Raw genomic sequence first — 12,439 nt, 5'->3', positions numbered from 1 at the left:
AGTGGTCAGCACCTGGGAACAAAGACAAAACAAAGAGCAGACGCTGGTAAGGCCTGGGCAACTGCAGAGATAAGGGCACCTCCCCCCCCCCCCCCCCCCAGACACAGAAGGGCTGGGAAAAAGAAACATGTTCTGATACAAAGTCTTCCTTTTTTTTTTTTTTTTTTTGGGTCCGGTCATGGGGCCTGAACTCTGGGTCTGGGCGCTGTCCCTCAGCTCTTCAGCTCAAGGCTAGCGCTCTACCACTTGAGCCACAGCACCACTTCTGGCTTTTTTCTTTTTGCTTATGTGGTGCTGAGGAATGGAACCCAGGGCCTCATGCATGCAAGGCAAGCGCTCTACCACTGAGCCACCTTCCCAGCCCATCTTTTTTTTTTTAACCATCTTTCAATCAAGCCCAAACAGAAACAGTTACAGTGGACTCATTGCAGACACAAAAGGAGAGAAACTGGCCTCCAATCTGGATGCTGACTCAGCCCTCCAGGTCTTAAATTCTCAAAGTCTAAGTCACTGGAGAAGCAGAGAAGTGAGCAGAGCAGTCTCTGGGGTCATCCTGAGGTCCCTTGGGTATGCTGACAATGAGGAAGAGCCAGGACAGCTCCAGGGAAGAAGGAGTCAGCATACCAATGTTCCCAAGGAGCCAGAAATGTGAAAACCCAGAGTAAGCCTTGTTAGTGAGTACTATGCTATGTGTTTCCCAAATATTCCCTAACTCAGTCTTCAGCAAATGTTTGAGGTCAGCAGAGAAAAATCTGATGACCGCTGGTTGGCTGCCTTCATTGTTCTTGGAGACCACAGTCTTATTTCATGTTAGAAAGATGTGAGGATGCCTTTGTGAACAGGAGACCTGGCCACTACTGTGCTCAAAAGCATTTAACTCATTTCTAATTGATCTGCCAATTGTATCCATCAGCCATCACTATCATCCCGCCCCCCTCGAGCTCAGCAGCCTATGCCAGCAATCTATGATGGGGTACACAGTATTACCACTTGTGTGTCAGCAGGCAGGAGTACCCTGTTTTTCACTGTTGATTTCAGTCCTCTGAGATGACTCTGTTCCATGTGTCTTTTTACCCTCCTTGGAAAACTGGGGAATGTTCTTTTCATGGTAATGGTAGGAAAGGAAAACTGAGAATATTTATTACCTCTTAAATCTTAGCTTCCTACCCACTGTCAACTTCAGCTTTTCTACTTCTGTCAAAACAAGTCACCTGTTAAGACCCAAGAGAAGGGAAAGCAAAATACATTTGCCCTGGGATGGGAGCTTAGCAAATAAATGTATGGATTCAAGCAGAGGCAAAGAATAGGAGTCTATAATACAATCCATTATACCTGAAAAGAAAGAACACCATTGTAATATATGTTTGTCATAGTGAAGATGCTAAACACACTATTAAAAAAAGAGAGTTCTGCCCGGCATCAGTGGCTCACATCTGTAATTTGAGCTACTCAGGAGGCTGAGCTCTGTAGACAAAGCCACCCTGGGCAGAAAAGTCCATGAGACTCATCTCCAATTAACCAACCCAAAGTTGGAAGTGGACTAAAGGCTCAGGCAATAAGAGTACTAGCTTTGAGCAAAAAAAGCTCAAGGACAGCACCTAGGCCCCGGGAGTTCAAGCCCCAGGACTGGTACACACAAAAGTGACCCTAATAATAACCATAAAATTATATTTTAAAGAAAGTGAGAGTTGTGATTTTCCTGTTCCTTCACTCCATAATGCTTCCCTGGTGGTCACAAAGTTATCGAGGTATTTCCCTCTGCTTTTGCTCTTCTTTTTTTATCCTTACCATTACCCACCAACCTATGGAACATCTTATGATGTTCATATTGCTGGAAACAACCCAAGACACACAGAATTATCACTCCTATTCTATCTTACTCGATTTCTCTCTTTTTCACAAGAACAGGAAATGTCCTCCTTCCTTCCCTTCATCTAGCACTCCACAATAAATGTGGTTGATGACTTGTCTGCCTGCCTTATCTCAAATGACTGTTCTCTTTATGGTTCACTGATCTCGACAGCCATGTTCCTTGAGGCCTTAAATACCTGTCTAGACAGTCCGGAATGGAGGCCTTGGACTGCACTGCTAGTTCAGAAGCCTCCTATTCTTCTTTGAGCTCTCATCACTCATGAAGCAACTTCTCCTGGTTTTGACTGTTACCTTGCTCCTGGCCCAGGCCAATGAAGGTAACCAGGATCTTTCCCAAAGGGGTATGGGTCAGGGAAATGAACACCTGTTCAGGGAACTTTGGACAAGAACCATGGAGGCTGGGAGAATAGTGTGGCAGGCAGAAGTGCATGGAGACCTTGGGATGGTTGTTACTCAAGGGAAGTTTTAATTCTATAGCAATGGATCTTCCCCGTGCCCATCACTTGACTCTTCTGACCATCTCTCTCTGAACATGGAGGGGTGGGATATGAAGACAGTTGGATGTGTAGTGTACAGAATATGGTGACTTAAAAAATAATCCCTTTGGAGGATTTGACTTTTAGTCTGTTTGTTGCCACCATGAAAATAATCTCCAGAATTCTAACAGAAGTGGTCACCTCCTCAGGAAAGATGTTTCTGATTTCATTGATGGATTCAGGCCAGCAAACAGTCCCTGAATGCTGTGGAGGAGGAGTGGGTGACATTCATGGGAGGTTTACACAGGCCCCAGAGAACTTACAAATATTTACATGGGTTTATTTCAGAGTCTTGTTCCCTTTCACCAACACAGCCAGTGTGGGTACCAAAGAGCAAATGTGACTAATTGATAATGGGTAACTAGGTACCCTATAATATGGAGAGCTGGACCCCTGGACAGAGGCGGGGCCCTCTTGCTTTGCTCAAACACACTGTCCAAGGAGGAGAAATTTCCTGGTGGGAGATGGAACTGGGCCCACCAGTGGATAAAGAAAGCTTAATGGTCTATAATTTCCCTTAACCCAGGGATACTTGATAGGGATTTCTCTCCACCTTACTGTTCTCTTCTCTACTGGGACTTGGCCTTTCCCTTCCCCAGCCCTTTGCTTTTGCTTTCAGGACTAATGTTTATCCATTCTTCCCTTTTATTTTCAGGCACACAGTGCTGGGGTTCATCAGGCAAGTGCAGACAAACATGTAAAGAGACAGAAGTATTCTATATATTATGCCAAGATGGGAATAAATGCTGTGTGAACCCCAAGTATGTTCCTGCGCAGCTGCATAAGGAAAACTGAAATAGAAGACAAATGTCTACAGCTTGATATCTCTCTTCCAAATCTGAGTCTCCACCATATTATTGGATTCCTCAGTCTTATTACACCATCCCCGGGTTTTCCTGTCTGGTGATTCTACCTAATTGTACTTAAAAAAAAGGTAAATAAAGATGGACAACACGTGTGTGTGTGTGTGTGTGTGTGTGTGTGTGTGTGTGTGTGTGTGTGTGTGATAGAGGACAGGATGGACTAGGAAGTGGTAATAACCTCCTTGTATAGCTATCTGACTGGTCCCTCATTGGTCCAAGGGAATAATAAATAAGAAATGTGTATTCTATTCATTTGAATAGAATGGGATATTCATTTGAATAGCTGGGATTATGGGTGTGAGCCACTAATGCCTGGTGCTTAGTGGCTATTTTATTGTACAATTCTTCTTTACATTCTAGAGAAGGAAGCCTGAGGGAAGGCATGGGTTCCAGTCTCTGGATATTTTAGGGGAGTCAAAAAGATGAGCAAGAGCTGGGCGCCAGTGGCTCAGACCTGTAATCCTAGCTACTCAGGAGGCTGAGATCTGAAGATCACGGTTTAAAGCCAGCCCAGGCAGCAAAGTCCGTGAGACTCTTATCTCCAATAAACCACCAGAAAACTGTAAGTGGCGTTGTGGCTCAAGTGGTAGAGTGCTAGCCTTGAGCTGAATTGCTGAGGGACAGCACTCAGGCCCAGAGTTCAAGCCCCATGACTGACAAAAAAAAAAGTTGAGCAAGAATCTGTGACAAACACAAGAATTAATTCTTAGCCCTCCGCTTTTCTCTACTTTCACAACAAAGCTTCAAGGACCTCTTGGTCATATATGCAGTTCCTGTCCTGTTAGGGATCCCAGGATTATTCTACTGTTTTGTCTTGTTGGAGAGAGATTGACCAGGCTCTGTATGAATCCTTGCTTCATCTTTTTTCTTTTCCTTCTGATTGGGGCCCATAGTATATCAAACTGTGCAATAGTTCTTTCTCAGAACAAATCCACAACTGAGATTTCCCCCCCACTTTTAGTTCCAAGATTTTGGTCATGGTCTTAAGTAATAACTACAACATTTAAAACTTGTCAGACTAGCCAGAAAGAGCTTCATTTGTTATTCTGGGTCAGAAAGTGTCATTTAGAGTCACTTGTCACCTATTCTGCCTTTTCATAAGGGTGTCTTATACCTGAAGTCTGCCTGGTGATTTGGCTCAATCTCCCTGACCTGACCTCCTTGATGAAAAACTCCAGACTCAGGATCTGAGAATCACATACATCATCATCATCATCAAGGAAGAACATTGAGTTCAAGGTCAGAGGTCTAGGTTCCAACCCTTGATCACACAAGGGTCAGTTACATGACCCAGGTAACACTCTCTGTTCTACTTGCTCATCTCTCAATAAGAATCTAGCCTACACAAATGGAGTCATGGAAATTACAGGAAAGTGCCCAGAACTGAGTCCATTACACATTTGGGATTTGACTGATAGGAGTTGAATCTAGGTTAAACTCACTTCTTAATTTTCTCCTTTTATAATGGTGCTGCAGGGCTGGGAATGTGGCTTAATGGTAGCATATATGAAGCTGTGGGGTTTGATTTCTCAGTACTACATAAACAGAAAAAGCCAGAAGTGGCATTGTGGCTCAAGTGGTACAGTGTTAGCCTTGAGCAAAAGAAGCTCAGGGACAGTGCCCATGCCCTAAGTTCAAACCCCAAGACTAGCAAAAAAATGTGTGGGGCTTAGTGGTAGAGTGCTTGCCTAGCATGCATGAAGCCCTGGGTTTGATTCCTCAGTACCACATAAATGGAAAAAGCCAGAAGTGGTGCTGTGGCTCAAGTAGTAGAGTGCTAGCCTTGAGCCAAAGGAGCTCAGGGACAGTGCCCAGGCCCAGAGTTCAAGCTCCAGGACTGGCAAAAAAAAAAAAAGGCTCTGCTGGTAAAATAATGCTTACTTCCCAGAGATAACCATTCTTAAAATGAAAAGAAAACAATTCCTTCCACATCTTTTCACTGACTTTATTTCTGACCTGCCCTTTTCAGTTTGGATATCATGGAGTATTTCTGTGACAGACATTCTTCACGCCCAGTTCAGTCTAAACACTATCCATTTCGGGGCTAGGAATATGGCTCAGTGATAGAGCGCTTGTCTTGCTTGCATGAGGTCCTGCGTTCGATTCCTCAGCACCACATAAGCAAAAAGAAAAAAGCCGGAAGTGGCTTCCTAACCATGGTAGAATGCAATCATAAGCTGACCCTCTCCATCTGACTACATGTAACAGTTGATTCTTTTTGGAGAAAATGATCCAACAGACCTTACTAACTTCACTGGAAATTTAGGGCCTCATCTCAAATATGACTTAACACTGCCCAAATAATTTCCCATCTCCCCTCTTCTCTCTCTCTCTCTCTCTCTCTCTCTCTCTCTCTCTCTCTCTCTCTCTCTCTCTCTCTCTGTCTCTCTGTCTCTCTGTCTCTCTGTCTCTCTGTCTCTCTGTCATGGAGCCTGAATTCAGGTCCTGGGCACTATCCATGAGCTCTTTTGCTCAAGGCTAGCACTCTACCACTTTGAGCCATGGCTACTTTCAGTTTTCTGGTGGTTAATTGGAGATGAGAGTCTCATGGACTTTCCTGCCCAGCCTGGCTTTGAACTGTGGCCCTCAGATCTCAGCCTCCTGAGTAGCTAGGATTACAGGTGTGAGCCAAGGCATCTAGTCTATTTAATCTTTAAATGCTTGATTGTTTTCACTTCCTGAAATAACTAGCTCCAGATTTCTCCAATATTCTGTCACTATCTCCCTCCTTGCCTCAACTTACAAGAAAATAGATGCCATTGGAAATGTTCTATCTCCTCTCTACTGTCTATACCCTCTTGTCCCTGGCCCTGTCTTCCTGATTCCTCCAGAAGTCAACTCCTTGACTTTGTACATTTTATCTCCTGTCCCTAAGAACTCCTCTGTAGTTATTCTCCTCATTATCCTCTCCCCACCAGATCATTTCCATCATACAAAATGCTCCAACCCCTCTCCTCTTCAATTGTTCCTTAATCCCACATTCCCTACTGGAAAATAACCCATGTCTTTGAAATTCTCCAAAGAAAAAACTTCTTTAGCTATTAAAAAATTCTCATTTGTTTTAACTCCGTTTGGATTTGACCATTTAAACTTCCTCAGTAAAGATCACCTACTAACTATCAGCTGGGGTGCCCAGTGCTTCACTTCTGTAATCCTGGCTACACAGGACATTGAGATCCAAAGGATCACAGTTTAAAGTCAGTCAGGCAGAAAAGTCCACGAGACACCAATCGCCAAAATAAAGGGGCTGGAGGAGTAGCTTAAGTAGTAGGGCACTTGCACAGCAAAGCAAGCCAAGTAGGTACAAAGCCCTGAGTTCAAACTCACCCCCCCCCATACCGATGAAAAACAAAGTTTCCAGCTATCCCTGATATTGCCAATCCCAAAGGAAGCACCTTTATTTTCCTCCTATTAATTCTGAGCAAGTATATGACATAGGGACCACCTCGTTGAAAGGATTTCTTTTTCTGGTCCTGAGACTTGGGCTCAAAGCCTGGGTGCTGACCTTGTGCATCTTTTGCTCTAGGCTTGGCGCTCTCCCACTCGAGCCACAGCTCCACTTCTGGCTTTTAAGGTAGTTTATTGGAAAATAGAGTCTCATAGACTTTCCTGCCTGGGCTGTCTTCGAACCATGATCCTCAGATCTCAGCCTCCTGAGTAGCTAGGATTGCAGGGGTGAGCTGCTGGCACTGGGCTGAAACACTTTTCTAGACTTCTAAGTACCAGATTCCTCCAGTTTTCTTTAGATTTTGTGCTCATTCCTTTTTAGTCTTCTGAAAGAGATCCAGGCCACCATTCCCACATCCTCTACCGCACATATTTGAAGGAGTAGGTGGTGCCTGGTCTTCAGAACTGGCCAGGCCAGATTGTACCTGTGTGGGAGACATTAGAAAGTCTGAGACTCAAATCCATTCCTGGCCTGGCAGGACTCACAGGCACTACACAGCAATCCTGAGCCAAGCTGGCACTCTGACCCAAGCTTAGTTCCTTCCCCATCTCCCTCTCCCCCTCTCCCTCTCTCTCCCATCTCCCTTTCCCCCTCTCTCTTCTCTTTTCCCTTCCCCCTTCTCTCTCCCTCTCCCTGGGCTGGGGTCTTGTGAGTAGTGCTACAATAAACATGGTTGTGCAGGTATCTCTATGTATGCTGACTTACGTTCCTTTTTGACTGGGGTGAAATGGAATCTCAATACAATTTTTATTTGCATTTCTTTCATTCTTTCTTTTGCTTTTTTTTTTTTTTTTTGTCAGTCATGGGGCTTGAACTAGGCCGGGCACTATCCCTCAGTTCTTCAGCTCAAGATGAACAGTCTACCACTTGAGCCACAGTGCCACTTCTGGTTTTCTGAGTGGTGTTTTGGAGATAAGAGTCTCATGGAGTTTCCTGCCTGGGCTGCCCGGGCTGGCTTAGAACCGCGATCCTCAGTTCTCAGCCTCCTGAGTAGCTAGGATTACAGGTGAGAGCCACTGATGCCTGGCTTGTTTGCATTTCTTTATGGCTAAAGATGTTGAACATACTCTTTTGAGAACTGTCTGTGCAGTTCATTTGCTCATTTATTAATTTGATCATTTGGTGTTTGATTTTTGAACTCTTCATATATTCTGGATATTAATTCTTTGTCAGATGAATACGTGGTATAGCTTTTCTTTCACTCTGTACATTCTCTTAATAATTTCTTTTGCTGTACAGTGTGTGTGTGTGTGTGTGTGTGTGTGTGTGTGTGTGTGTGTGTTTATGTGCTGGTCCTGGGACTTGAACTCTGGACTTGGGTACTGTTCCTGAGCTTTTCTTTTTCTTTTTTTTTTCTCAAGGCTAGTATTCTATCATTGAAGCCACAGCTCCACTTCCAGCTTTTTGGTGGCTAATTGAAGAGTTTCATGGACTTTCCTACCCAGGCTGGCTTTGAATTGTGATCCTCAGATCTCAGCCTCCTGAGTAGCTAGAATTACAGATATGAGTTACCCACCCCGAACTCTGCAGAGCTTTTTAATTTGATGTAATCCCATATGTCAATCTTGCTCTTATTTCCTGAGCTATTGGAGTCCTATTCAGAGAATCATTCCATGTCAATATCTTGAAGTGTTTCCACTAGTATTTTCATGTAGCAAGTCATTTGTCTATAATTATTTACTAAAATGAGTAATATTATTTATTACCTATACAAGTGTCTATTAAAGCCAGGCATAATAGATTACCAGCTCTCCCCTAGTGTCTGTCCTGTCTCTGTTAATAAAGCAAGCCCTGACTTTTAGCCATGATCAGAATAAAGGAAATATTTCCAGCATACCTTGCAGGTAGGTTGAGTCAGAGTGAGCTCTGGCCAATGTACTGGAGTGAAAAAATGACACATGCAACTTCTGATTGGTGCTCTTAAAGGGAAAGGTACTGTGCTAAGTTTCTTCTCTCCCTTTCCCTGATGGCTGGAACAAGGACTTAATGGCTGGAACGGAAGCAGCGCTTGCATCATCAGGTGAAGCGACTGTTGAAGATGGCGGAGCATCAAGCCAAAAGGACCCTCAGCATAGAATCACATGACGCTGCTATACTTAGCTGCAGATTAAGACCTTTACATAGAAAAGAAACGAATGCTTCTCTGGAGGCATGGCTCAAGTGATAAAATGTCTATCTAGCAAATGTGAGGTGCTGAGTTCAAACCACAATACCACCAAAAAGAAAGGAAGAGAGGAAAGAAAGAAGGGAAGGAGGGAAGAAGGGAGGGAAGGAGAGAGGAAGGAAGGAAGGATAAAGAAAGACATCAACATTTATCTCTTGGAATCCTTGTTCTTTTAGAGTAATAGTTGTTAAGACAGATGAATTAATATCTCCATGCCCCAGGTGATGTTATAGGTACTAGTTAATACATATCTATGAAGGGCATTCAGGCTGATTCTAGTACTTTGCTCCTGTGAATAGTACAGCATGGCTGTAATTTCCCCATATCCACACCAGGAGGGAGCGGCACTTCTGGCATGGGTGCTGGCCATTCTCCAACATGTTCATCTTGTACCATGCTAAGACATCTGCTACTTGTTGTCTTTGGGCCCAGGTTACCTCATAGCAATGCCCTTCTGTTCTATTTGACTGCTCACGGTCCTGCTGATAAAAGGAGTCTCATCTTCTCCTTAGGACTGTCTGTTTTTACCCTGGTAGCACAGCTGCTACCTTCTCCTGAGTGCAGCCAGCCATGAAGCTTCTTTTCTTGCTTCTTGCCATCCTTCTGGCCAGGGAACCAGTGGTGTCAGGTAAATTGGCCTCCCTCAAGAGTCTGAATCCTAGAGCAGGGCTTCTTCCCTTTCCCTTATTTCCTTCCACTTCCCTCTCATTAGGCAGCATCCAACTCTGTCATTTCACACAACCTTGGGAGGCTTCTCCAAGACCCTGCCACATTGGTATCTTTCCCTGATCCCTTTTGCTAAGTGATGGGATGGGGATAATTCAATGTTTGAAGCTTCTGGTACTTCATAGCATGGTGGTGGGAGCTTAGGAGTAGACTTAGGGGCAAAGGATTGGATAGAGGAGCCTTACATACGTTGAACACAATGCCTGTGAGACTCCTCAGCACAACCGTTTGCAGATGTAGACAAGATTATTCTATTGCCTTGTCCGAGGAGAAATTTGTAAATAAACTTGAGAAAGGAACTTATTAGGAGATCAGGCTGAAGAGATGGGGGAGCCTCTTGAGGTTGGTGTATAGAGGGAAGAAGATGAGCTGGAGATGGGGACCTGGGATTTCCTGGGGGCCTGCAAAGTTAAAGGGCTGTGCTTGGGTTGAGACTTTGAGTCGGGGGTCTGACGATGCTTGTGTGCAGTTTGATGCTGAGAGACAGCTGGGAACTGCAGTTGGTGACTTGATTCAATTTGGGTTAGGTTTGGAGTTGAGGCTCAAGCCGGCTCGAATGTGGTAAGGCTGGGGGCAGACTGGGTTTCGACCTTGCATTGGGTATTACAAGGTGAAGGAGGACTGGAGACTGGGTTGAGACTGGAGAGGAGACTTGGCGGGTTTCTGTTCCAGGGTCATCAAGAACGTGCTAGGTCTGTTGTATGGACAGCAAACCTCCCCCACTCCCACAGTGACAGGTGCACATTGTCCTTTTTCAATTATTTTTATTCCCACTCCAATAGGTGGGACCTTTGTGAGCACCACTTGAGCCCCACATAGTGAATGGGAAGTTGGGGGCCAGGGAGACAGGAGGGAGAAATGTCCAAAAATCTCTCCCTGGAACCTCTGTGTTGGTAACTTAGAGCAGTCAATTCAGTTCTCTCTTCTTCAAGGTTTCTTCTCATTATTCACTGCTGCGTGCTCTCTTGCTCCCTCCCCCACTCTCTCCCTCGCTCCCTTGTTCCCTCCCTCTCTTTCTCTCTCTCCCTCTCCCTCCCTCCGTTTCTCTGCTTTCCCCTGTCCTCCTGCACCTCCCCTGCCTCTTCTTGTCTCTCCACTTGGGTGATACTAACATTTGCTCCGTGGTTGTTCCCATACCTGCAGCACAATGTTGGAAGGATGGACACTGCCGGCTGGTGTGCAAGGATACCGAAGACAGTGTCATACGCTGTGCAAATCGTAAGCGGTGCTGCGTCCCCAGTCGTTACCTAACAATCCAGCCGATAACAATCCATGGAGTCCTCAATTGGACCACTCCGCAGATGCCCACCACAGCCCAGAAGAAGAAGAGAAAAAGAATCCATGGATAGAAAACACTTAGGCATTCGTACCTTTTCATTAAAGCAAACAAACTGGCTTCTTATGTCTATCAATCATAAAGAAAGATATCCAAATGGCCTCCTTCTTGGGGTGGGGAGATGGCAGGATGGGTTTAAGAGCTGTAAAACTTCGGATACTCCTTTATTTCCTTCTTTATCCTGTCATTGTGTTTAACCACTTTTCTGTCTGACAGTCTGTCTACCTATTGATCTACCTACCTACCCATCTTTAGTGCTAAGGACAAAAACCTTACACATTCTTTTTTTTTTTTTTTGGGGTCCAGTCGTGGGGCCTGAACTCTGGGCCTAGGTGCTGTCCCTCAGCTCTTCAGCTCAAGGCTAGCGCTCTACCACTTGAGCCACAGTGTCACTTCCGGGTTTTAAATTTTTGCTTATGTGGTGCTGAGGAATCGAACCCAGGGTCTCAGGCATGCAAGGGAAGCGCTCTACCACTGAGCCACCTTCCCAGCCCCAAACCTTACACATTCTAAGCATGTATTCTGCCACTAGGCTATGTCCCCTGCCCCATCTCTATGACTGTTCCATTTTAAGAGGGCTGTATTAATAATCACATGTGACTTTTGAGGGCTTAGTTTTTAACTTCAACATTATATTCTTGAGATCTGTTTAAGTTGTATAAATTGATAGTTTAATCTTTTTTGTTTTTTTGTCAGTTGTGGGGCTTGAACTCTGGGTCTGGGTACTGTCCCTAAGCTCTTCAGCTCAAGGCTAGTGCTTGAGCCACTGTGCCACTCCAGTTTTCTGAGTGATTTATTGGAGATAAAAGTCTCACGGACGGTCTGGCTTTGAACCGAAATCCTCAGATCTCAGCCTCCTGAGTAGCTAGGATTATAGATGTGAGCCACCGGCGCCCAGCTGATAGTTTAATTTGTGTGTGTGTGTGTGTGTGTGTGTGTGTGTGTGTGTGTGTGTGTGTGTGTGTGTGTGTGTGTGTGTGTGTGCATGCCAGTCCTGGGGCTTGAACTCAGGGCCTGGGCACTGTCCTTGAGCTCTTTTTGCTCAAGGCTAGCGCTCTGCCACTTGAACCACAGCAACACTTCTCGTGGGTTTGTTTTTGCCTTATCTATCCCAGGTTGAATTGGGGAGCTGCTAATCTGGAAACACAAATGCACAAATGTGTGTATTTAAAAAATGTCTGCTCTCTCTACCAAAATACCAAGAAAGGGGTAACCTAGCAAAATAAAATGGTTTAGGCCTGGTGCAGCGCTCATGCCTATAATCCTGGCTACTCAGGAAGGCAAAGATCAGGAGGACCACAGTTTGAAGAAAGCCCAGACAAAAAGTCAGTAAGGTTCTCCTCTCAATCCAGAAAAGCTGGGCGTGGTGACACCCATCTGTCCTCCCAGCTACTCAGGAAACTGAGATCAGGAGGCTCGAGATTCCAGTCAAGCCCAGGAGTTCATGAGACCCTCATCTCAACAGAAAAAGGAAAGCATAGTAGGAAACATCTG

General features: G+C 44.9%; 2 protein-coding genes across 2 annotated transcripts; both read left to right on the top strand.

Annotated features, from left to right (window-relative positions):
- The first annotated feature begins 2,061 nt into the window (after window positions 1–2,061).
- LOC138816853 (beta-defensin 121-like) lies at window positions 2,062–10,837 on the top strand. The gene is made up of 3 exons (XM_070006993.1): window positions 2,062–2,189; window positions 3,064–3,342; window positions 10,753–10,837. Exons 1-2 carry the CDS (start codon window positions 2,132–2,134, stop codon window positions 3,201–3,203), a joined length of 198 nt encoding a protein of 65 aa, XP_069863094.1. The 5' UTR covers window positions 2,062–2,131; the 3' UTR covers window positions 3,204–3,342; window positions 10,753–10,837.
- Window positions 9,372–11,005, top strand: LOC138816852 (beta-defensin 119-like). Its single transcript, XM_070006992.1, has 2 exons — window positions 9,372–9,511; window positions 10,753–11,005. Exons 1-2 carry the CDS (start codon window positions 9,454–9,456, stop codon window positions 10,956–10,958), a joined length of 264 nt encoding a protein of 87 aa, XP_069863093.1. The 5' UTR covers window positions 9,372–9,453; the 3' UTR covers window positions 10,959–11,005.
- Window positions 11,006–12,439: the final 1,434 nt, after the last annotated feature.

This window comes from Dipodomys merriami, unplaced genomic scaffold (genome assembly GCF_024711535.1).
Source record: "Dipodomys merriami isolate MVZ:Mamm:240054 unplaced genomic scaffold, mDipMer1.0.p SCAF_7, whole genome shotgun sequence".
NCBI lineage: Eukaryota > Metazoa > Chordata > Mammalia > Rodentia > Heteromyidae > Dipodomys > Dipodomys merriami.
The sequence above is the reverse complement of the archived record's forward strand: the minus strand, read 5'-3'. Positions and strand labels throughout refer to the sequence as shown.